The 27564-nt window shown below is 38.3% G+C and overlaps 1 protein-coding gene across 1 annotated transcript in view; it reads right to left on the reverse strand.

Moving 5' to 3' along the window:
• Window positions 1-27564, reverse strand: part of lama2 (laminin, alpha 2) — a 224905-nt gene that overhangs the window by 152613 nt on the left and 44728 nt on the right. The window contains exons 4-9 of the mRNA XM_036147259.1: window positions 25474-25644; window positions 23369-23481; window positions 8731-8782; window positions 7851-8041; window positions 948-1127; window positions 559-648 (exon numbers count right to left, since the gene is read on the reverse strand). Of these exons, the coding sequence (XP_036003152.1) occupies window positions 559-648; window positions 948-1127; window positions 7851-8041; window positions 8731-8782; window positions 23369-23481; window positions 25474-25644 (797 nt within the window). The remainder of the gene's footprint in view (window positions 1-558; window positions 649-947; window positions 1128-7850; window positions 8042-8730; window positions 8783-23368; window positions 23482-25473; window positions 25645-27564) is intronic.

The raw sequence follows: 27564 nt of genomic DNA on the forward strand, positions 1-27564 counted from the left end.
AGTACCAGCGAATATCAATGTGGCTCAACCTGGCGGTGCTTTTCTAGTCAGTTGAAGCACTTCTGGAATATGACCTTTAAAGCTGGGAAGAGAAAAGAAAGTAGGAAATGGGAGCTCCCCACACACTACTGATATCACCTCTTTTCACTGAGATCACCACAGACGGACCAGACACCAGTGTCACATCTGAGTTACACTGCGTGTTTAAGCCTCAGGACATCTAAACCTCACACACACGATTAACCGTGTTTGTGTGTGTGTGTGTGTCTGTGGTCAGAGAGAGAAAAAGAGAAAGATCAGATGTCTGGTATCAAACACACCTGTGTTTGAAGCGACATGAGAGACAAACCTTCGCGGTGTCACCTGTGTCCCTGAAGGCAGCTACACACACACACACACACACACACACACACACACACACACACACACAGAAAGTTTGATATGAGGTTCTAAATAAAAAGCTGCAGCCTCAGGGTTCTCTTGTAGTACTATAGAAGCGCTTCATTACCTGCATGGTATTGTTAACAGGAGTTAGGAACAGAGAGCGGAGTGTTGTACCTTTGTAGCAGGGTTGAGTGGACAGGCTTTGGCGTGGCCATAACAGATACACATCCCTCCAACTGAGATGTCCTTAATGGAATAATAGTACTGACAACAACAACAAAAAAAGAAGAAAAAGCATGTGATGTTGACAATCAGAAAAAAGACTTGATCCTTTAGTCTCAGCAGACAATTATTTTAGGAGAAAAAAAAACTTCTCTGCATAGAAGAAAACATTTGGTATCCTAGAGCTAAAAATTTGTATTTAAAATATCTTTTCCTCAAAATATGGTGGTTATAAATGTGGTTTATTTGGTGTCAATTTCCTACACTTTCAAATCCTACTTACTTGGTAAAAAGGAAAGCAGCTAATCATAAGAAAAGAGCGTTGTGCTTTTGAGGCTCACCCGTCTTGTCACAATAGGATCGATATCTCTGGGGTCGCTGAGTGTCAGAGTCATGAGGTCAGCGTTCAGCGTCCGGATTCGCTGGAACACCAGCCTGATGTAGCGGGCAGAGGTGAAGTTTAGAAGGGTCGGAGATGGGTCATCTGCACTGGGCCGCCCATTGATCAGGGACGTGTGGATCTATAGACACAGGGAAAGGTATAGGTACATAAAGAACTAATCAACGGCATGCTGCCAAGATCAACAATAAAAAGGTGCAACTCCACCGGCAGTGCCTCAATAAATTGCAAATTACCAGCCCCTCTTCGCTCTCACTGTTCCCAAATATTTCAAGTTATCGTCTTCTTGAGTTAACATTTCTTTAGCCGCATGTTTGACCTTCACTGCACGAAGTGATGGCAGCAGACGGTTTTAGAAATTCTTCTGCCAAGAGGAAAGTTTTTTTTTTTGAGCTTACCTAAACTTTAAGAGTGTAAGTAGAAAAACATATTTTGGAATACCAGCATTTGATTAAAAGCAAGGGCAGGTCCAACAGATAACTTGCAGGCTTAACTGAACATGTTTAATCATGAGAATGCAAGAGATGCAGGTTGTCCACCGGGTAGGCTTTGACATAAAAATGTTTTAATTTGGTGATTTTGATGCATTACTTTGCAAATGTATAAGTAGACATTTTAAACATGCAATGCAATGAAATTTATATTCAGGTCAAGTATTTTATCACCACTATAACATGCCAGTAAGGATATTTAAAGGCCTGACAACTGAACTTATTTATGAAACCATTCTGTTTCATTGGAGCACATGGTTTTCAGCTTGGAGGGGACAAAATTAGAAGTAATCCAAACACCAAAGTGCAATACAAGTTGTATCAAGCTAAGGCCTCTGATCAGCATTTTCATGTTTTTTTTTTCTCTGTAACATTATATAGACAGAGACTGACTTTATTGCCATTCATCTGCACATCCACAATGTATATTTGCGTGAAATTTCATTGCAAGGCTCAGAGTAAAAAACAGAAAACAAAAGAGAATTACAAATATAAGTATTTATCATTTCTCAGGAATGTAGCGACAACACCCCCCCCCCCATAAAAAAATAAATAGAATAAATAAATAGACATTTTATATGTACAGAAAAAGTTATGTGTAAGACCATATGAGTTGAGCAAGTATTTGTAGCACCAAGACGAATTGCAATAATGAACGGACCATATAATGACACAAACAGTACATCTGCATCACCTGAAACACAAGAATGAAGAGATGAAAAAAAACATGTTTCAAGAACCGTACCTTAAAGAACTGACAAATGACTGGAAAAGGTCAAGTTAAAGGAGTTCTAACCTGCTACAGGGACCTTTATGTTGCATTTGTCTGATCTGGGAAACATGTCACACCTTATTTAAGGGCATTCTGGCTGTAAATCGGTGGGACTAAATAATTGTTGTGCATTATGCCCAGGCTAACTTTAATGAGCAACGCAATCTGATAATACAGTTTTTCTGTCCACTTTTTGCATTCACATAACAGAAAGTGCATGTTCTCACAGATTCTACTACACTATGAAGACCACTGGTTTATTATGATAAAGTATCAGATTGAAAAGCAACATTTTATTCATGCACTTATTGTTTTAAGTAAGCAGCTGTCATGTGTGGAGTTGGTAGAGGGCCTAAATGCAGGCATGAGGCAATAAGAATCACTGAGGCAATTTATTAAAGGACTTAAATTACAAATTGCAAACTCTAGGAACCACAAGATCACGAGGAACAAGAGACCAAAGGAAATAGTACTAAAACAGATAATCAACATTAAAAGACAATTAATTGAGCTAGGAACAGATGGGTCAATGCACTCCAGCTGTGTGGGGCGTAGAGCTGCACAATATATCATCATCATTGCAATATTGATGTCTATAACTCATATTGCAAGGTACTGGAGGGCATTATTTGTTAGCTAATACTGTATATCCTAAGCATTAATAAATTGCATTTTACATGTAATATTAGCCAGCTGGAACAGAGCCTCACTGCAGCAGATGCCTGCCCTAGACAAAGAAAAATGACTTTCCTCAAATTACTAAAGCTCAAAGTGTGGGATGCACATAATAGAAGAAAATAGGCATTTTGCAACTAATCCCACTATCGCAATATTCAACAATATCACCACCATCGCAATATTTTTCCAATACTGCACAGCCCTCGGGGGGAGCATGGCTGGAGGAGATAAGGGATATGTCAAGCGGGAAAACCAAAGTGACTGAACGCCAAAGTCATGACAGTGGCAGACCTATTGGACATTAAGCTCAGCGTCACCTAGCGACCTCTTATTTTCCAAGTCAGTCATTTTCCAACTTCAGTGACCGTTCCATTAGACTTTTTTTTAGCCTGGGACTCAAAAAATAAATGGCAGAGCACTTATCAAATGCATAATTAGAGATGAAGCCGTATGAGGCTCCCTTTGCCAATTCTTTCCACCCGAGTACTGATGTTAAGGAGACCCACATGTGGCCCAAGTCCCAGGAATATCATACCAGGATGAACACAACTTTAAACCAAGGAATCAAATACACAAATTCACTGTTTTTGTGTTGTTCCTTGGAAATAGTCATAAGCTAGAGCAAAGCAGCTAGGATAGAGGTAGTCAGTTTCACAGGAGGAAATACTTGTACAAATTCATGTTTTTTTGCAAGGGCTGCAATGGTTAGTAGATGCAATCAAAAAAACGTGTTTACATCTGGGGGGCTGTATTGTCTTGATTGTCTGCTAGCAAGTTGAGTACAAAACTTTGCAAAATAGAGCTCTCCTTCTATGAATCACGTCTGCAGTTGTATTAGTGTCTAAAAGCGTACCAGCTGGTTTGGAGTCCATTTCACAGTTTTTTTATATGTGGATAAACTTTGGTGAGATCTTGTTAAAAATTAAAAGTACTTCAATGTATCAAATCATGATATGCTAAACATATTTCTTTCAAAACATTTGCTAATTTGCAAAACTATTTTCCCTGTTTTTGGCAGATAGAGTGTGGAGATTATTCCAGTTTAGCTTTAGTTTTTAATTTTTAACAGCTTTTCATGGTTGACCATGGTAGTCTCCAGGTAGTCTTCATCTGAAAAAAACAAACGAAAAAAACAAACAAACACTAAAGATAAACTTTTTTTCTCCTGGTTACGCCCACAAGAAGCGGAGCTGGGGTAAAATAAGTGTTGACTAACCGACCAATAAGGTGAAACAGTGGCAGATTTAGCAACCAAAGTAACCATTCCTTTTTTTCACAGCCCATATATAATTCTGACAAATTACAAAATATGCCCAAAAACATTCTCTACCTTTACAAAACAGAACAACAGCTCAAAGATGGATGCTCAAAAAAGCTCACATCTACCATTATAGTTTACTGGTACACCTCTATAAAAAGGTCCAGTTCAGTATAAAAAAAATGTTTTACTGTTTTCCATTCCACTTTTGGAACCAAAACTATATATAATAAAGTGCCTCATCAAAAATTATATAAAACAGATTAGGAAGCAAAAACCTTGAATTGTTTTAGCCCTGATCTATATTTAAACAAACCTGAAATGCGATTTTGTTTAAGTTTCTATCACACATTACCAACAATCAACAAGCAGCCACATTATAACTAGGGCAAGGTTCTGATTGCCTGTCTGTCCATCTGCCTGTCTGTCCATCTGTCTGTATGTCCATCTGTCTGTATGTCTGTCTGTCTAATGTGGCCAAAAGCAAAGTCTGGCATCTGTAAAAAAAAAAAAAAAAGTCTAAGAGATCTGATTGTGTGCGTGTCAAGGGGGAACACTTGATGGGTGTAAGCTGCACACTTGGAAGTAACGAAGAAGATGGTTGTGTGTATGTGTGTGTGTGTGTGTGTGTGTGTGTGTGTGTGTGTGTGTGTCTGTGCTGCTGTGTGTGTGTGTGTGTGTGTGTGTGTGTGCTGCTGTGTGTGTCGAGCGGTGGGGTGACATTGTGAATGCGTGTGCGATGCAGTGACACATCGCCTACGACTCATTATGGTTTCACTGTGATCAGACGGCTAGGGAGCTGTCAACCACACACACACACACACACACACACACACACACACCTCCGTCGTTACTTGGAGCTCTTGACATCTCCCAGCTTACACCCCCTCTAGCGCTCCCCCGCAGGACACAAGCACGAACAGCACAAACACAATGTGCACACACCAGCTTCACATGTAAAAATGCACTCACACACAGGCTTTTAGAAGAGCATCAACAATTTGGAATCTTTGTAGGCCACGAGAATGCGTGATTGGATTGTTTTCACTCTGCATCTGTGTGTACGGGAAGATGTTGGTGTGTTTTGCAGTTCTTTTTCCTCTTCATTAATGTCAGTTACAGCAGGCTTACTCCTCTGTTCATACCGGATGCAATCACACACAAAGCTGATCAAAGAGGCATCACAGTAAACACGGGCAAACTCAAGCTGTGTGAGGAAAAAACAAAAGAAGACTTCTGATATTGATTAAAATGTTTTATGGTTATACACGTCATCAGAGCATCACTTATCCCCTCCATTCACTTCTCAGCACATCCAATTACCTCCAATTAGCCGCTAGTTCACCAGAATATCTAATGTCTCAAATCCAGGCAGATGCATTTTTTTATTTACTTATTTTTCTCATGTTTTTCTTGTCTGGTGCATGAAGATTATTTATAGGGGTTGTTTGTAAAGACCCAAATCATTCTAATATAATTTTTAAAAACAGATTAAAATTAGATTATACTGCTAAAATATTTTAACCTCATGTTTTTGAATCAAAATATTTTATCAACAAAGCTTTATGCCAGTAGTATTAAAAAAAAATGGGCATATGGCAGCTTTACAGGACTGTTTTGAATGTACTAAATGGATGCTGTTCAAGGATGCAGCAAATCATCACAATGAGACAGAGGAGCATGTTCCATCTGTGTCAACAAGCATCCAGAGGTGCATGGCTTTTGCGTGACCAAAAACATCACCACATGAGCAAATCAAAAACCCTGGATGTCTAACGAGGTGAGCTGTGTGCTGAAGGCACGGAATGTTGCGTTTAAATTGGGGGACGCTCTAAAGTTAGCCAAGGCCAATATAAACTGTGCCATCAAACCCATGGCGCTTTGAGTGGTCAGTATGACTGGAAAAGTGCTGTATAAGTTCAATCCATTTACCATTTATCAGTGTCACAGAACAACTCTGCAGCTATAAAGTACATCTCTTCCATAATTCCAAGAACCCGAGGCAGATGTGGAAAGCGGTCCAGTCCTTCACCACCACACAAGAACTGCAGAAACTTCTTAAACAAATGCAAAAAAAAAAAAAAAAAAAAAACACTTCCGATTTTCAGGCCCTCATCAAGCAAATAAGTCCATCCCTCAACTGAAGGAACCAGTCCTCTGGCTTGAGGTAGCAGATGTTCAGAGAATCCCAAGGAGAGTCAATATCCAGAAGGCTGCAGCACATGAGAACATTCAGTGACAGGTGCTTAAGTGTGCAGAGCAGCTGGCACAGGTTCAAACAGAGATCTTCAACATGTCACTCGATCAGGCCAATCCATTACGTTTCCGATGTGCCTCCATCATTCCAATATAAAAACAAAACAAATACACCTTCATCAGCCTTAATGACTTCCATACAGGCCTCTCAGCTGGAGAGGCTCATTTACATGGACTTCCATTTCATGCATTTCACCATTATTTAACCAGAAAGTCACAATTGAGATTAAACATATCTTCTTCGAAGGAGACCTGACTCCCCTTGGTTTCATTGCCCTCATTGGTACCAGGCTGTTGGATTTTCTCACCAACAGGCCCCAGTGGGTGCGGGTGGGGAACAACACCTCTGCCAGTTCTCCACAGGGCTGTGTCCTGAGCTCACTGTTGTTCACACTGAGGAGGGGCAGCTGTTGGACCAGATCAAGTAACAACCCACATGCTAAAGTATGCAGATGAAACAACATTAATAGGCCTCATTAATTATGAGGATGTGGGGTCATGCAGAGGGGAGGTGCAGCACCTGGTGGAGTGGTGTAGCTCAAACAACCTGGTCCTCAATGTCAACAGTAAATGATTGTGGATGTCAGAGGACATCGACAGCAACACATACCACTCCACACCAACACCACTACAGTAGAGAAAGTCTCCAGCACAAAGTTCTTACAGGTAGCGATCACAAATTATCTTTCTGGTCTCCAAACACATCAACTCTGGTGAAGAGAGGACTGCAGCACCTGTATTTCCTGTGACAAGTGAGAATGGCTCATCTTCCTCCTCCCATCATCACCAAAATCTACAGAGGAGCCATTGAGAATGAGCTGGCCAGCAGCAATATTGCAGATTGGAAAGCTCTCCAACGAGTGGTGAGGACAGCGGAAACAATCATCAGGCCTTCTCCTGCCTCTGCCCAGGACATTGCCTTAAAAAAAACTGTGACCCGGGCCCAGAGAACTACAATGTTCTCAGTTTCATATGACTGTAAATCTACTGTGGAATAAAAGTTTTGCACATTTTTCTATTCCAGTTTATGTTTCAGTGTTTTTGTTTTGGTTAATTTGTTTTGTAGAATTGGAGATGCTCCTGGCTATGGTTTTAGGTTCATGTAAATTTCCTTTCACAAGAGGTAATATATCTATCCGTGACATTTTGTAAGCTTATAGCGACTAACAAAACAGACTGTTCTGGCTATAAAAACAGCAAGTTTTCCCACTTTTGTGTTGGCTTTGTTCCGTTCTTGAGAAGGAGATCAGTGATTATAGGTGGCAAGCATGCCTTAAAAATATTTGTTTTAATGTCCAAAAATGACATTGTACAAATGGAAGCACTTGCAAGCAAAACGTAAAAATAAAATAACAGAACGGAAGATGCTGATGCAACTCATAGCCTTACCTCTCCATTCTCCAGTGGTTGAATCTTTGAATAAAATGACGTACAGATCACTTCATCATCTCTGGTGTAGGATGGAGGTCCTGTCCGTGGATTTATGTTGAACCGCGTCAGACACTCCGTGTCTGTGATGGCGTAGTACTGCCAAGGTTCAAAAGTCACACCATCTATTGAACGCTCCAAGATCCAATTACCTGTGGACAAAAACATTAATGATGAAATACATCAAAAATGTGACGCGAAGATGAGAAAGGAATCAATATAAACAATGATGGATGACTAAAACCACTGTTTGGGTCACGCTGATTATTATACATGGAAAATTGACAGAACGTTTAATTTCATATTTGTCAAAGCCTTGATGCTAACTGTTGCCAGTCTTTGACTGATTGCATGCAAAGTGAAGGGAGTATACTTAATGGAAAAACTAAATAGACTAGATAAATGATAGATTAGATGGCACAGAGCAGCAAACTGATTGAATCTTTTCGCCAACATATGGGCTCTCGTGAAGCTTATTTTGTCAGCAATGATTGGCAAAACTAAATTAAGATCTGAGCTGTTTTATAAATGTAGGTTCTCTCATCTTGCATCTTTGTAGGAACCATGACTCAAAGATCGTTACACATTATTAATAAAAAACAAAAGTAAAAGCACCAATGATTTAATGAAAGTCTAATAACTTAATTTGTGTAAATAATTATTCAGACAATCATTTGCTCTTAAGGTTGTAATTAATAAATGTACTTGTTCATGAGACAAAGGATAAAAATATGCTACCAAAATTCCCTCTAATCACAGACTCTCCTTTGCATTCAAAGCTGTCAAACTTAAAATGGTGTACAGCCGTCTTAATAACAACTATAAAAGGGAGAATTCCTACCTGGGCGAGGGGAGTTGGCTGCCTTGATTATCACATATGCAATCTGGAAAGTCTGGAAGAGGCAGACAAAAGAGAAAATGAAAATTATAATGCTACCTAAAGAACCAAGCTTAGTTACCGCAGAAGATTTCTTTTCAATGATCCTTACATTTCAGAATTATTAAAGATAATACTAGATGGTATACATTATTCAGCAAATATACATGGAGAGTAAAAATGTCAGGTTAGGAAGTATGGATTTTTAAAGCAGGATTTCACAAAAATATCTTTTCTTTTTTAAGTATACTGTAAAAATTATTACAAAGTTAATGACAAAGTGTTTTATGTCAGCTGATAGGCTTGATCAGTGTTAATAAGCTGATCAAACCAATTAGCATTAAGCTATCAAAAGCAGCAAGTGAGCTACTTTTGATAGATTTCAACATCATTTCAGGTTAACTTGAGAACTAAAGGGATTCGTCCTTAAATCTTTGAGCATACCATTTGTCAGCCATGATGAACTATATTGTGGATGGTAAAGCTGAAGCAAGTGGTGGCATGGCAATGTCCAAAATGATACAGGTAAAATTGTTTAAGTCCACATTAGATTTTTTTTTTCTTCAAACTGATGGACACATTGTTTGCCACTAGAATGATTGCTAAAAGATATCTTATTGTGAAATGTATCCCTGTCTGCGCTCATCCTCATGTCTGGCTTTCATGAATTGAACTGCTGCCAAACTTACCAGAAATCTATACATTGTTCTCACATAGCATTCGCTGCAGGCATTAAAAAAAAAATGTGTAAACAGAACTGAACATGCACATTAAATGTAGAAATTCCAAAATTGCTGTGGCGCGATGCCAACAGATGAACATGACTCACTGCATAGCCAATCAAAGAGAAAACCGACCACAACTTGTTTTTACAAACTATATCTTAAGTTACTTTGAGAAAATAGTAGGAATAAATGATGGAAAGGATGACAACACACACACAGATTTTTTTTTTCTTCTTTTTTTAAATGTAAAAATAACCACACAACCACAAAACACAACCACTTTCAGAATTTACATCTGGTTTTGGGTTGATATCCAGACATAGCTTAAACCATCAGACAAAAACAACGATTAGATGTAGGTCAAATGTGGACTCCTTGTGTCTCCCAGTCACCACCCTGGTTTTTCCGCCACATTTTTTCACTTCTTCGCAGGCACGTCTTTCTTCTCATGATGTGGGAAGCAGTGTCGTATTGCAGCAATTAGAATGGACTGAAGCAGCCAACTGTGTTTGTGTGTGTGAGAAAGTGTCTTTTGGGGTAACCTTATACCAGTCATTCAAGCCCACTACAAAGAATCACTGTTACCAGAATTCAGGATGTGTGTGTGTGTGCGCGCGCGCGTGTGTTTGTGTGTGTGGCAAACGTGTGCATGGGTGATACAGTGAATTAAGGTTTTCAGCTGTATCTTGTTATATGGCGACACTTTGATAGAGCAAAGCAGCTCTATGAGTTAACTCATATGGTGGGGGGGGGGGGGGGGCTGGGAGGGGGTGTTTCAGTGAGTCACATTCTGAGTTTTGATCAGATGTAGATCAAACGAGAACTTTCCTCTGCCTCCAGAGCTCAACACAGCTTTAACAAATAAAACGGCGTATAACTGTCCTGCTGCAGATCACACAGATGCCAGATAAATGTCACTTAAACTCATGATGTTTACTGACAGTTAAAGAGATCTAATTTGAGATTCTGCCAGGATAAAATTTAATTGGCAAGACCGCAACCCATTTTTTTTTCTTTAAATGCGTTTCTTTTAAGTTTATCTTCTTTTATTTTACAAGAAACTCATGGCAGCAGGGTGTCTGGGAGTTTCATCAGGTTTAGTTAAAGGCCCAGTTACTTCCACTCACAATAAGACAAAAGGCCCTCTGCATAACAAAACAACAAGCAAAGGAATAGAGTATCAGTCAAAGGGTCCAAGTCTTAATGGTTTTGGTTAAAGGAGAAATTGAACTTTAAATTATAGACTTTAGAATCTTCTTTTTAGAGGCAAAAGAATGAAAAAGTATACTAATGAACTGTTTGTGGCAAAGGCTCAAATTACTATTCTGCATAATAAACGGAGAAGACCAAATTAGGTAAAGAACAAATACAGCCATCTTAGTTATTTTCCAATCTACTACAACAGCATCACTAAAATAAAGTCAATAAAATCTAAAAGCCAATATTTGAATAAAGCCAACATGTAAAAGCTTTTTTCTTAAACATTCTAAAAGCAAAGTGGTAAAAACAAAAATGATGGTGAGATTACACTCAGAATTGTTTGTCTTGGTTGAGCTCTAGGTGAAACATAGCAGCACATTGGTAGTAAAGGAGATTTGTTGGAATTTAAAATCTTTACATGAATAAGTGCAACAAACCGATGGCGATTTCATGATCCTCAGTCTGCTAATATTATATGAAACACAGCTTCAGAAATAAGGGTTACACGAAAGGATTACACAGCTGCATAGGTAAAGTTTACAAACTTCATAATTTATTCTTAAACTTTTCATACTGGATTTGAAGCATTTGTTTTTATGGTTTATTAAAAACAAAAAAATAAGTAAAGCAACTTTTGAATCGACTGCACAATTTGGATGCATTTATTTTAGTAAGTGGTATAGAAACCACATTTTTCTTCATGACCACTGATCCCTGATTTAACCCTCATAGAAAAAGTGGTTACTGACCTACTCTTATAGGATGATGCAGACACTAGCATGATCACTGATGGCACAATTTTCTTATGTTTCATACCTCACCTTGACTTCTTCAAACATAGGTAAGCTTAGGCCCTGGTGATTCCTGGCCTGTCACAATTAGTCAAGCATTTTGTATGTCAGTGTGGATCAGATGGCTGAAAGATCCCACAGGACAATGATCCCATTCATATATCAAAACTGGTTTTGGGATCAGTAAATCAAGAAAACTATTGAGCTCCAGGACTAATCAAATGTAATTATAAGTCTACAAAAAACACCTAATTTCTTTGCCACTTGTTAAGGCACATTTCTCCAAATATTAGAAGGTTGTATGTATATCAGAATGGTTGAACGAAAATGTAAAAAGAAATTCAAACTTGTGAAACCAAGTCATGCTTTTAAACTTTCTCTTAATTATACAGTGTATTATTTGTCCACTGTGGAAAAAACAAATTATTCATACAATTCATTAATAAAGACTTAAATCTACATGGAATTCCTGCCTGCAACTCTCAGTATGAGATGGGATCATCTCATATGTATTTACATGACTATCAACTTCTAGTTGATAGTCACAAATCATCAGTGATTGGGTTTTTGGGAACATTTGTGCAAAAGACGCAAATAATCACATTTGGTGCTCTATCAATCCATTTAAGCCTCGTGTCCAGCATGGTTGGGTAGCCTACAATTAGACTGAAAAAAAAATTTCACTTTGTTTCAGTTTGCTTTGGACACAGCTACAGCGGTTTAACTGAACAGCTGGTGTTTACGGGTCACTCAAATGGAAACGTGCTAAAAATTTTCTCTGGCTCAACCAACTGGCACCGACTTCCCATATCCAGATTGCACTTTCCACCACAATTTGCACACAAGAGAACAAAAGACTGATTAAGGTGGAGAATAATTTGAATACGATTAAGGAAACATGAAAATTGTTGTTTAGGATTCAGGTGTGAACACAAAGATGCAACTGGGCAGTGTCACAGGTGGACATTGCGTCAGAGCAGTGGAATCGGTATGCAGGCTCGTTAAAAATTAACCGGCACTTGAAATGCGTTAACATCTCACCGGACCAATAAAGTAGGTGCTGGCACGGTTCTCCGTTATGTGAATCATCCAGACTTACTGCCCACTGCTAAACTGCATGCAAGGAAGCAGTAGATATTCAGTATGGCTATCTCAGTACAAAGCCCTGCTTTTTAACTGACCCAACACACAAAAATAAATATAAATAAATTAGGAGGGATTTTGAATGCTGCTGTATTTTGAAGGATTGTCTATTGATAAGGCACCAGCAAACAAACATTCAAATGGGACCAAGACAGCTGAGAAAAAAAATAATTATGGAGGAAGAACAAGTATTCTTTGGTTTACTTAAACAATAAAAAAAATAAGAAGTGCATCCTTGTATAGAAATCAGGTATGTTAAGAACTGGCCTTTTAAATCTGCCATGTGCGAGTCTGTGGATGCTGCCGGAAAAAGCTTTTTAAATGTAAATATGATACATGTGCACATTCATTGCTCACAGACTGGGTCTTAATTTGGCATTTAAAGCTTTTAAATGCTTTTTAGCGAGCACATAACACCAGATGCTACACTCTCTCCCACACAAGCCACAGTGCAACATTAAACCAACAAAGTTACATTTGCTGCAACAGATGCTTCGTTAACAATGTTTCTGTCAGATATTTTTTGTGGCTCTTAAGGCTCTGTGTATTCACCGTTTATTGCATGAAATAGGCAAAAAAAAAAGTAGACAATGTACTAAAAACGATATATACGTTATATGTTTGTTATAATCTTGACGTTTCTCAGCATAAGACAAATCTACAACATCCACCAAAATGGCCCACTTGAAGAATATCTATTGTGTGCAGTGTTTTACAGAGGTATTCAAACCCCATGAATATTTCCTAAACGTACCATGTTATAACTCCAATCTCAAATATTCTCATGCAATTTAGTGTAATATAGCAACACAAAGAGTGTAACTGATATGAAAAGAAATTATTTTCATATTTGACCCTTCACAACCACTATTCAGCATTTGTCTCATGGTAAACCCTTACATACACAAGTGCACTCTCACACACACCTACATGTGCTTGGATTCTTATAAATATACTTCCATACAGAGAACCCCTATTGTTATCTTCACCTGTTTCTTTATATATTTCATATTAAAAAATACTGTATATTCTTCAGCGATTCATCAAGGCCTTGGTTGTTTGTACCTGTAATCGGCTGTTTTTCACCTTTTCTCCCTTTTGGCATTTTGTCTCATCTGTTTCTCTCCTTTTTTCCCCCTCTTCTACCTTCCTGTTTCAGTGTCCATTTAACATGAAGTAGTCCCAGCATAAATTCTAATGAAGCTTATTGCATATATAAATCAAGCGGAGCACTATGGCGAAAGCCACTTGTGAAACTAAAATCTGTTGGGCTCTTTTTGGCATTAAGACAACAATTCTTATCGCCACATTGCAAGACAGGACAAAAAAAAGACATCACCTAATAATATAGTCAACTCCTGTGTACGTTAAACTCAGCAGAAAAACAGTTGTCTAGTCCTCAGAGGTAAAACAGTGAGTTACTACAGTGAGGAAACGGCACCATCAAGAACAAGGAACACACCCAACAGGTCAGAGATAAAGCTGTAGAGAAGTTCAAACCTGTGTTTGTTTGTGAAACAATACTTCAAGCATAGAACAGCTCACATAGTGCTGTTAAATCCATGAGCAGAAGTACATTATACTAAGCCGACAGGCTGGACAAGAAGTATATCAATCAGGAAAGGTAACTCTGGATGAGCTGCAGAGGCCCAAAGCTTAGATGGGGAAATCTGTAGACAACTGCTAGTTTGGTACTCCTCAAAGCTGGTCCTATGGCAAGAGTGGACCTAAGAACTCCAGTTGGCAGTTTAAGACCAAAACTGAACTTTTTGGCCTACAAGCAAAGAAACTATTATTAGCAGGAACTAACACTGTACACACAATCCCCAACATGAAATTTAATTTCTTTAGAAGGGATAAGATAAACTTGTCAGAGCTGATGAAAGATGGATGGGACCCAATACTGGTTAAGAGAATCCTGTAAGAGAACACATTAGCAGCTGCAAAAGACATAAAAGTCAGAATAAGATGCACCTTCAACCATAGAACAACAATCAAATACACAGCTAATGCTACAACAGAAGCCCAGCACATCCTCTAACATCTCAAGCATCTTAAAGCACAGCATTCTGCCTACTTTATGCTCCCACCTCAATTGCCTCTAGTAAATAATCTTTGAACTCTTCTAAAAAGGAACAGACAACCATTAATTGCTGTGCTTTCAAGGAAACTTATCACCCAGGTGCAAGCTAAGAAAGACACAACACAGACAGCCCACTTATAGAACACATCATTCACATACACTTAAAAATATAAACGTGGGAGCAACACTTTTGGTCTTGCTCCCATTTTTAATGAAATCCAAAACTTTTTCTAAATATACAATATCACTACCTTCAAATATTGTTCACACACAAATCTAAATCTGTGATTGTGAGCACTTCTCCTTTGGTGAGATAAGCCATCCCGCCTCACATGTGTGCCATATTAAGATGCTGATTAGACACCATGATTAGTGCACAGGTCTGCCTTAGACTGCCCACAATAAAAGGCCACTCTGAAAACATGCAGTTTTGTTTTATTTGGGGGGATGGGGGTCTGGGGACTCAGAAAACCAGTCAGTATCTGGCGTGACCACCATTTGCCTCACGCAGTGCAACACATCTCCTTCGCATAGAGTTAATCAGGTTGTCAACTGTGGCCCGTTTAATGTTGGTCCCCTCCTCTTCAATGGCTGTGCGAAGTTGCACAGGATTCATCCGTGAAGAGAACACCTCTTCAACGTGCCAGATGCCAGTATATGTGAGCACTTGCTCACTCAAGTCGGTCACAACGACAAACTGGAGTCAGGTGGAGACCCCAATGAGGACGATGAGCATGCAGATGAGCTTCCCTGAGACGGTTTCTGACAGTTTGTGCAGAAATTCTTTGGTTATGTGAACCGATTGTTTCAGCAGCTGTCCGAGTGGCTGGTCTCAGACGATCTTGGAGGTGAACATGCTGGATGTGGAGGTCCTGGGCTGGTTTGGTGGTCTGCAGTTGTGAGGCTGGTTGGATGTACTGCCAAATTCTCTGAACACCTTTGGAGATGGCTTATGGTAGAGAAATGAACATTAAATACACAAGCAACAGCTATGGTTGACATTCCTGCTGTGAGCATGCCAATTGAACACTCCCTCAACTCTTGCGACATCTGTGGCATTGTGCTGTGTGATAAAACCGCACCCTTTCAGAGTGGCCTTTTTTGTGGGCAGTCTAAGGCACACCTGTGCACTAATCATGGTGTCTAATATGCATTTTGATATGGCACACCTGTTATGTGGGATGGATTATCTCAGCAAAGGAGAAGTGCTCACTATCACACATTTAGACTGGTTTGTGAACAATATTTGGGGGAAAAGGTGATTTGGTGTTTGTGAAAAAAGTTTTAGATCTTTGAGTTCATCTTATTAAAAAAAGGAGCAAAACCAAAAGGGTTTTATTTATATTTTAGTTGAGTGTAGAAAGATCATACAAATAGCTTGTTTGTAATAGTTCTTGCATAAATTGCTGTAATGCAGCGCTCCCCTAATGTTTTTCTGCTTCATAAAACAAAAAATCCAATATAAATAATACAATTACAAACATGTAAATGGGCAACAAAGGTCCTTCAAGGAAAACATTTTCTTCTAATTGCTCTACTTTCCTCCATGCATGTTCATCTTTAGGTTAAGCACTTTTCAAAAGGCATGTTACAAAATGTTCATTTATCTGAGCATTTGTCATTTTGAAAGTCATTTCCACTAATGCAAACATAATGAAGTTAACTTAACATGTGGCCCGTCCATCTTCTCTGTGGAAGCCTTTAAATATTCAAAATTGTGTGTGTGTGTGTGTGTGTGTGTGTGTGTGTGTGTGTGTGTGTGTTGATTTATTTCTGAACTGTGCATAAAAAACATTTTGAGTGGCAGCCTCTTTCAGGACCCTCATGACCAGGTTCTCTTTTCCTCCCTAGAGAGCAGAGCCGGTTCGTGATTTGACCGCCGCCCATCAATCAAACTGAACGCTGCATTTCCATAACAACTGCAGAGTAAATGACTTCTGTCTGAGACTGAAAAGATTGTTCAGAATTTTTCAACTAAGTTATGTCACCTATGGTAAAATATTCATAATAAGGTATTTTTCTAATCAACAGAAGATTCATTTCTATAATAGCAGCAGCTTTGCAGGACACTAGTTGCTAATACTCCATATTGAACAGCTGTAAGTCTAAAAAAAAAAGAGAAATTCAACCTTTACATTATATCTTAAAAAAAACAAAATCATTCAATTTCATTCTAAAAGTTCTCGCAAGGTTAAAAATGAATCTGTCCTCCTCCGCAGGTCTCCGTGGGCATCTTCTAGTGTATTTTCAGGTCTGATGCATCTCCACGCACAATTACAGTTCAAGAATTCATCAGAAAAATTGACGAGGAACATAAACAGACATCAACCGTCTCGTTCGCGCGCGCACACACACACACGCCAACACACGTGGCCCCCTCGGCTCCCACTTTCTCTCTCATTATTTAGTCTTTCCGTCCAGAGAGGCTCAACAATAACAAGGGAGGAAATGAGAGTGCTGATGTCATAGGCGATAAACCACACATACTTGCACACAAGGGCGCTGTCATTTTCTGAGTGAGATGACTGTAGTCACAGGGGAAATTTTGTGCACTGGAGGGTAAATAGCTTTTCGTCGGACTGATCGAGCGCCACACATACAGATGCATAAAATAGCTACCGAAACACGCACACGTGTCGGCGCATATTTAAAAACACCACTGCCACTGAGAGAAGTCAATAGCTAGTGTGTATGTGTGTACATTAGAAAGTCCAGAAATTAGTATTAAGATAATAAGTGAGTATGCAACTATGTATTAAGAGGTGTGAAGATGCTGGCATACGTTTGGGTTTTCTTATTCGTGATAAAACCACATTGCTACACCGAAAGCTGAAATTAAAAGCATTAAAAAACAAACGTAAGTAAGGCCTCTTGTTTATTTTTTTTTCCCAGATGCATACTCACTTTATTAGTTACACCATTCTAGCACAGGGTCAGAACATGCCTTCAGACGTGCCCTAATTCTTCGCGGCAAATATTCAACAAGTTCTCGGAAAAATTCCTCAGACCTTTTGGTCCATATTGAACTGATAACGTAGAGCATTTGCTGCAGATTTGTTTGATGTTAATCTCCCATTCCACCACACTACAAAATGCTCTATTAGACTGAAATCTTGGGACTGCAGAGGCAGTCCTATTGAAACAACACTCAACCAAGGAGTCCAAACAGTGCAAGGAAATATATGCTCACACCATTAGAAGGCCAGCTCCAGTCTGAACCACTGATAAGACAAGTTTTTTTTTATGTTCATTAAGCCAAATTATGACCCTTTTATCTGAACGTTGCAGGTGAAATTGCGATCCATCAGAACCTAGCAAGTTTTTCTCCAATCTGTTATCTGACTTTGGTGATCTTGTTTAGCCATAGTTTACTGTTCTTAGTGGACATCAGTGATACCTGGAGAGGCCATCTGCTGCTAAGGGCCATCTGTTTCAAGGTTTGGTGTGTTGTCCATTGCGATATGGCATTCTGGATACCCTGGCTGTAAGTACTGGTTCTTTAAGCCACCGTTTCCCTTCTATCATCTCAAATAAGTCTGCCAATTCCGATGTTGGGTTTGACATTCATCCAGTCATCTTCACCAAGTTTAGACTGTATAAACTGACTTTTTATCATGTGATTTGCTGATCCACTTTTTGTGTTAACAGGCAATTGAACAGATGCACCTAATAAAGTGATGGTCGGAATAGAAGTAATGCAGGTCACATGTTTTTATTGCACCTTTTCTCGTATGTTTTTGTCTTTGTACAAGCAAAACGCTAATTTCAAACAATTCTTTAAATCTACAATCACTGAAATAAACAAAATTTGTTATATTCAGTTTAGATGGATGAATGATTTGATATTTTAAAAACAACTATTTGCAGTGCAGCCTTTTCTAATTAATCATTAACGTCTCACATTTTGATTACATTTTATTATTCTTATATACCAGCATTAGTGTTTTATTAATCAAAGTTAATCACTAAGCTTAGTGGCAACTTAACTGGCTCTTCTCAATGAACTAAGAGATCTTCATAAATCAAATCTACATGCAGCATTAGGTTTTATTCTCTTGACGTCCTCATAACTAAAATGCAGGTTAATCTGCTTTTCAACCTCTAAAGTTCATGCACTAAAATATCCAGTACACATAATCAATCGTAAAGATTAATGCTTAGCTTTCAGAATCAAAAAAATAAAACCGTATTCAAGTTGTGACACACATGCATGTGAATGATTGATGTAAAACGTTGGTTTAATTCCAGCAATGCTGGAACAAATAAGGGGAATGTCTTCATTTATGGGGCTGTTAAGTCGTGACGCATCTACCACTGCTTCTGGGTCCATGCCGGCCGAATCTATCGTTTATTCAATATGAACTATGCTGGATTCTGTGCTGTCTTAATAGAGCGGAGACAAAAAAAAAAAAACACCTCCAGCTGTCATTTTATCATTTCCCGTGCGATGAGAATGAGAAGAGATGATGGCTGCAGTTCATAAGTTTTTCTCCAGGAAATTATTAAAATTGTGCCATTTTGATGACTCGCCTCGTTAGGGTTAAACTAACCTGTCGCATATGCTAACCACAGTACATACAACATTAACATTAGACATAGTAAAGCATAAATACAACTTTGAGAATTAACCGTAAGCATAAACCACAGTGTCATGTACACCTGATGTGGACCCGGACGTTCACCCGTGACGTCAGACTTAATTTCATTAGGTGGCACTCTAAACAAAACATTGCTATTCACTCACTCCCTACTAATGCTGCCCAATCCCGTGGCTCGATCCCGGATAAGAGGAAGAAAAATCAAAAGACTACGAAGAAGAAGAAGCTATTCACTTATTTTGGCATCCTGGTATGGAATAGCTGTACAAGAAAAAAATAAAACTATCGCAATAGCATTGTCTCAAGCAACAAACATCACTGAAAACCGCAACCCTTTAATTTCAGCACATTTCTTTAGTGAGGAAAAAAAAACAAGATTCCTTTTTAACAAAACCATTACTGCTCATCTTATTGACACCTGAGCTTTTGATGCTTTTTACAACCTTTTGTCAAAAGAGCTACTTTTAGTCTTCTCCTGGAACATTTTGCACAAATGGAGCATCCAGATAAGGGGAGTTTTTCCATCTTTTCCTTTTCACAATGTCTCTAGATATCCAGAGTCACGGGAGCACCTCTTGTGTTTTCTTCTGTTCAGGTTACCGTAAATGTTTCCTTACGATTTAGGTTGCAGCTGTAGATGGCCTTGGAACAAAAAACATTTTGTATGATGTGAAACCATTCTGGTTTGAGTATGTCTAAGATTTTGTGACACAATCCACTCCTACAAGGATCCCAGAACCACTAGATCAGGAACAGCCCCACATCATCACAGTTCCTTCCTCTGCACCTTACTTAAAGTGACACGACATACTTTTCCACATACTTGTCTCTTAATGCAACACCCATCAGGACTTTTTTGACAAAAACTTCTTAGTTATCATCTTACAAAAGCACACAGCTCCGATTAAATTACTGACAGCTTTTTTAAAACTCTACACGTTTCTGTTTTTAGTTTGTTGGACCCCTCTTCCTGATATCACTCATCAACTAGCTGGTGTTTATTGGCTGTTAACGATATGCTGTGACCGCTGTGGTAGCAAGATAAAGTGGCTAATAACTAAAAGAAATGTATCTCTGCTAAGCCTAACATTTTACATACCCCCAGCAGGTATATGTCCAAAGTAATCCATTACTGTTACAAACATGTATTTTTTTTTTTTTTTTTTTTTTTTGGAGTTGCCCAGCCAGACATGAATCTCAGAATCTGTGACAGGAGCTAAAGATTAGGGTGATGGCAAGAAGACCTTCTGACTTCAAACACTTTGAGCTCGTCATCAAAGATAAATGGTCAAAATAACAGTGGAAACGTACAAAAAAAAAAAAAAAAACACAAGAAACTGCTCAGTAATCATTGGACGGGTGTGGATGCTATACTGCCGATGAAGATGAATGTGTCTGTATGAATCTAAGCAAATTCTAAGATGGTGTCTCACCAAAACGCCATTATTGTTACAAAATTACAAAAACTGAATCTTGATTGAAATGTATAAAAGGTATAAATATTGTGACATTGAATTTATTTATTTTTTTTAAAAAATACAACTTTTACAGGGCTTTATTGTCTTATGAGGGATGCCTGTCTAAATCCCTATGAGAAAGATCGTTCTAGAGTCTAGGAAAGGACCTTCAAAGCCTAATCTGCCAAAGGTATGATTATTTTTGGACCCCGTCCCCATAAATCTTCACTGAGAAGAGGATATATCGTTTCCATTATTTTCTGTGTGAAATTATGTTTCTGCAATAAATTAAAAAAAGTTTCCCCCCCCCCCACACATTCTTAGAGATGTCAGTAAGTGTGGACTGTGTTACATTATAATGCACAATAATTAGCCATGGGATCCAGCTAAGCTGAATATGTAAATTATGTTGCGTTCACTTTAACATTTAACTCGTCCTAATGCCGACTTGTGTCTGTTTGTAAAGGAAGTCTGGCAGTAATCAAACAGTGTTTTTAATACAATGAGGTATTATATAGCTACAGAGACTTGTTAATACTATTCTTCCCAACAGAAGTTCGAAGGTTCAGATCGCCATACATCCCTCCATGTGTTTGCGTAGGTTGGCTCTGTCAATTCTGCTTCCTCCCACAGTAACAAAGACACTCACACTAGGGTGACTTGAGACCGATGTGTGGTTTTCTGTCTGAATGTCTTCTATAGGCACCTTCTCTGCGTCTCAACGCTGTCTGAGAGGTTTCTTGCTACAGCATTAACTGACTCTTCAACTCAATATGCTTGAAAAAAAAAGAACAATTAAGACTGAAATGTTTGTATTTTTTATTTTACTGGGTTAGTCTTAGCGTTAAAAGAAAGAAAAAGGGTCCTCTATAACAAATAAAGGAGTTTGGAGCTGGAAATGATTCATCGGTTTTAATGAATGACTTTGAAGAGGGCACAAGTGAAAACATAATTGTGTGAAAATAAAGGTGCTCTGAATGTTATGCTTTGCTAGAATTTCAACATCGTTAATTGCAATCTCCTTTAAAAATGAAAGGTCACCGGCAGCATTCTTTCCAGCCATTTTAAACCCCGGTTATCACTGTGTGAAAAGAGACTTTGCTTTGCACAACCGCCTTAAAAGTCTATTGACAGTGACATTCCAATGGAGAAAGAAGACATTTTAATGCAGTGTTAATTTAAAGCAAGGATACAATAATAAATTAAAAGTCCACCATGATCCCCCAGTACATTTAAGACAAGGCAAATTTATTTGTATAGCACATTTCAGTACAAAGACAATGCAAAGTGCTTTAAGAGCAGAACTTAAAAACTCATTGTACCTCCTTAGCCTACATCCATGGGCCTTGTATAAGTATTCCTACCTGTGAAAATATTACTCATTTTGTACCATTACAACCACAAACCATTTAATTTACATTACAGAGCAGCACAGATAACTTAATTGTGACATGAAAGGGAAATTATAGCTGGTCATAGATAAAGCTGTGAAGAGAAGATGTAGAGTGGTTTAGAGCAGGACTAGGTTACAAAATGATACCCTAATCTCTGTGCAGCTTATTTGAAAAAGGCATTGACACAACTGAAAACCTATATCATGGCTGTCCACCAAATATGACTGGGTAGGCTGGGTAGTTCAAACTTTAGTCAGAGAAGCAGCGTCAACACCCACAGTAACTTCAGAGAACCTGCAGAATTCCCCCAATCCAGTTAGGGGAGTCATTTTGGACAGAGTAAACAAATAGCAACAGGTGCTCTGGTCTAGTAGTCTAGAGGATAAAACACTGCAGATCACCAAGAACACGCATACTCTAATGAAAAATGGTGGTGGCAGCATGATGCAGGTAAACAGTGATAGTGAAATTGCTATAGATGCATTGAGCCAAATACAGAGAAACCCTGAAAGATAACATCTAGCTGCAAAAGACATGAGACCGGGTTGGAAGTTAAGCTTCCAACGGGAAACAACCATAAGCAATTAGACAGCTTGGTCGGAATGGATTAGATCAAAGCATATTTATATCTTAGAAAGACCAAGCCAAAGCCCAGACTTAGATCCAACTTTAAATCAGGGGCAAGACTTAAAGAACTGTTTAAAGAAGCTTCCCATCCAATGTGACTGATCTTGAGCTATTGTAAAAGAATGGTCAATGTTGAGTTGGTACAAATTAAACTAGACACAAATGTCTTATAGATGCAAGGAATGAAATTAGTTGCACTACATTTTATTTAGTAGTTAAAGAAAGGAACTGAATTGAAATTCATGAAACTACATTTCCAAATTATTTGTAAAAATGTATAAAAATTTTATTACTTTGTGTTGGGCAATCATATAACATTCCAATAAAATAGACGGAGGTTTGTCATTTTAAAGATATCCAAAACATTTCAAGGGTTAGGATTTTTTTTGGCAAGGCACTGTGAATAAAACTCACTCTCTGGGTTTCCACTGATGCTTTTTCAAAAGGTATCGATAACAGAGAAAATCTAAATAAAGTACGAAAGGTTTTGGAAGTGTTTCGTTTGACTGCAGTGGTCGCAATTTAGGGCGGCCAAAGATGTAGAATGTCAAATTAATGAATGTGAGAAGTGTATTTTTTTTTACCTGTTTTAAGTCCAGTGTGATTGTCACATAGTGGTAATCCATCCCGTTCTTAATAGATGGACTCTGCCACCAACGGTTGGTTCCATCTATGGCATAGTCAATAGGATGATGCTCTGCACATACACAGAAAAAAAAGCACAATATTACATTTTCTGCAGCAACAGGAGAAACCTCAATGTAGCAAATGTAGAGCCCCTGTTCACGCTGCCTTCACTCATTTAACCAACGCCTTTCTTTTTGCACTTTTGTTTCTGTTAAAGTTATTCTACCAACTATTGCCATTGTTCTTCCTCGTCGGCCATGCTTATTTACTCTAAACACACGTTTGATCGAGAGGTTTTGCAAGATTTCCCATCTGACATCTGAATATTCATGAGTGAAATCTGTTTGTGTTCGGTGTGTTAAGTTTGCCGTTTGGCTGAACACCAAACACTGTGGGCATAAGCTTTTGCCAGGTTGCGGATTCAAATTTTTTTTTGGTTTGATTTCTTTCAAGTCTTTGATATACCTTTTAAGCTAAATATAGTAATCTGTATCCCTCCACATTTTATTTGACTCACACTTGCATTTAAATGCAGTATCTTAATATACTGACATTGCATTTGGAGAGTCCAGTTTTCAAATTATTTACCCCATCAAGAGACAGCATGGCAGTCACGTAAATAGCCAATTAAAATATGTTCACTCACAATAACCTGGTGCTTAGCCTGAATTTATTCACAAACTCTCAAGCATGTTATTTCAGATTGCATATCGGGACAGTCCCTAAAAATATCCAAATATGAAACAAATGTGGTCAGTAACTTTTTCTATAGCATTTGTTCTCCAGCTATTTCACTTATATATTGAGCAAGCAGAACATTATGAGAACGAGCAGGTGAAGTAAATTACACTGATTAGCTCTTCATGATTTACACTTCAAATTTCACCCACATTACCTTGTTATGGTTTGTTTAATTTGTGTAATATTTTTCTATAAGGTAATGCTAGTCTAATTAGATATAGGCTCTATGGAGTTCTTAATTGAACAGCTCTCCCTGTAATTTAAAGACATGCATTCATTTAGTCAGCTCAAAGACACCCACAAAAAAATGCAAGCTGGAAAACGGATAACGTCTCCGTGATGACACATTCTTTCTTTAGACATCACTGAAGAGACCACCCCCCTTGGAGGAGAGTGTCCAAGCTTAGAAAAAGCCATGTTTCTATGAGATCAGGACTATTCTTCTACAGGACGTCACCTAGGGTGGTGTTGTTGTAAGAGTCCGGCGCTGTAACCTTGTGATTGTTTCTCTGCTGTATTAGAATAAATAATAAAGCTAAACTCTGAAGCCGAGACATCCGTAGAGGGTGTTTATAGTGGTAAGCTGCTTGGAGAAGTTAAAAGAACTGGGAGAGCAACCATGATGTTAAATGTTATGTGGGTGCACATAAACTTTCCGCCTTTTGCTGGTGGTCAGGCGGTCCGGTGGTGCTGATGTACTGCAGCCTCACTTCTGTAAGTCTGCCCCAAGGCAGCTGTGGCTGCAAACATAGCTCACCACTGTCAGGGTGTGAATGTGAGAGTGAAAGGGTGAATGTTGTGTAAAGTGCTTTTGGGGTCATTGGACTTGAAAAGGCGCTATACAAGTACAAGCCATTTACCCTGACTTATGTTAAAAAGTGGAATATATTAGGGTTAGGCTCATTGATGCATGTGAGGAACAACCACTGGACCTATGTGGTCAGATCTAGGAGACAATCTACTTTAGCTTAAAGTGCTAAAGAAGTTAATGTTGGTTTTGATAGGAAGGTGTCAGAATACATTGTACGTAAGAGATTGTTGCATAATGGGCTACATAGGTGCAGTATAGTCAGAGTGCCTATGTTGGTCACAACACTATGCCTAATTGGTATGAAGAGTTTTTTTTTTCTTTTGGTTGATTTGCTGCATACCAATTAATATCCTGCTGGTTGATTTGCTGACTGTCAAATTGAACAATTTATCTATTTTGAAAACAGTTAAACATAGGATAGTTTTACTTATGAGCATTCTAGAACTAATTTGATAAATATGCATGTGTCATCTCCCGACAACAATTCTCGTGGGGCTGACAGTGGCTCACCAACTGGATTTAAACTCCTTTGGTTGCAGATTCGACATTGTGCGTTCCTCACAGGCTGACCAGGCACGTGTTCCACCAGCTTACAGAACATCTCTGGACCATTTGCGCCACAGGTAGCGTTAGTTGTTATGTCTGCCATAGTAGCCAGATTCAGCACAGCTGGGAACAGTCCTGAAAAAGAGAAACACCACAAGTGGTTACCACAAGAAATGGATGAAAAATAAGAGCTCAATGCACCGATATAAAAACACCCCTCATTCCATTTTCTAGTCCTTTAAATGAAAGACGAGCTTATTCGCAGTAGTATCCTCAATTTCACAGTAACCTTGATAAATATGAAATTTGAAGAATCAGCTGAAAACAGAAGCTGTGTTGTCCGATCATCACACATTTGTTGCACAATATTACAATTTCATGTAACCGGTAACAGATTGTTAATGTATAGGTGTGAGTAACGACAAGTTTATACTACTCCCCACCCCTTGAACATGTACACGGTTCTTTTACAGCACCACCATTTTCTTTTACTTGTTCCTTCTTTTTTTTAACATTCTGTGTTATGTTGCAAAATATCTAAAAAGAAAATAGTAAAAAAAGAAAATACAAAAACTACATTAGGAGTTATTAGGATTAGGACTTTATAGGATTATAAAGGGTTGCATTTCACATATAACATGTCATTTTCCTCACACAGCATTCCAAGTCAACCAACAATTGCATTTCTATTGTATGGAGTTGAAAAGTAATTAGCTTGAAACATAAAAAAGGGTTTTATTAAGTGTATTTCTTGTTGCACTCCAAAACAGTTCCTCATTTAGGCCCACAGTCTGGATCAGTCACCGAAGATGGAATTATACAAAAGTTTTATACTGAATTTGACTGGATATAAACATTTCCTGTAAAGAATAAGATACTGCATAGACGGAGTGATCTCATTCGGTTAAGAAGAACCTTAACAAAATAAATGCTAAAAACCAACGAGGAACAGGTGAAGAGCAATTGGTAATAGAATCCAGGTGGTGAGCACAAGCTGAAACACACACTGGATACAAAGGGGAAACTGTATTTTCTAACTAAAAGAGGAAATCATGCAAAAAAAATTTGCAACACAGAACAGTAGCTGAAAGAAATTATATTACTAATGCACAGAAAGCAAGAGCAAAAACAAAAAAATATATAAAATCAGACCTATATAGTATTTGTCTAAGATTGTTTCAAAGCTGTTATGGTTTGAAAATGTGTAGATCGAAGGAAATTTGAACAAACTGTGCTGATCCTGACTCCAGCAAATAAAAAAAATAAAAAAATAAATTCAGTTCAGGATCCAAATTGGCCATCTAAAGACATAATTTGTGGCAATTCTGTAGCAGTAAGGCTCCATAAACGAGTTAAAATCAATCCTAAATAATAGGGAGCTTAATTATCCACAGATATTTAATAAATAAAGCCTCCAGTTTCCTAAGAGCTCAAACCCCATACATATAGCAACTGCTGCCATAGCAGTGCATCTGCTCCTTTCAAGCTTAAAATTGGTTAAAGAACAACAATACTGGACAGTTGTGATTGATTTAATATGTATCTCAGAACATAACTGCTGAAGAACATTGTAACTTTATCGTTTAAAACTCTTAAACGGCTTTCATTAGAGTATCACTCTCTTTGCTACTGTGAAAAAGCTAGAACATATGCTCTGCAGAAATGAGGGGTTTGCAGAAGTGGTCACATTGGTGCATTAAGTAAAAAACACTGTTAGGAAGAACTCAAATTCATTGGACCTCAGCCCCAAAATTAACAAAATATATAATACTTGTTATTTTACTGTGATTTCCACTTGATTTTTTAATTCTGCAATTCCTTCCTCAGAATGCTTAGGGCCAAACTGATGACAATGTCATGATCCCTCTGCAATATGTTCTAATCCTTCACTAATGTTTCAGAGCCCTACTTTCACATATCAATTTGTAGTTCTTATCCAAATCCCTGACACCAAAAGGAATTAGATACGGAAGGTGGTTCACAAATCTTTGAATGAAACCTCAGAATCTTTGTTCAGTTCTGATGAAAACACTGAATACAAATAACCAGTGACAA

This window comes from Fundulus heteroclitus, chromosome 15 (assembly GCF_011125445.2).
Source record: "Fundulus heteroclitus isolate FHET01 chromosome 15, MU-UCD_Fhet_4.1, whole genome shotgun sequence".
In the NCBI taxonomy this organism is placed as follows: domain Eukaryota; kingdom Metazoa; phylum Chordata; class Actinopteri; order Cyprinodontiformes; family Fundulidae; genus Fundulus; species Fundulus heteroclitus.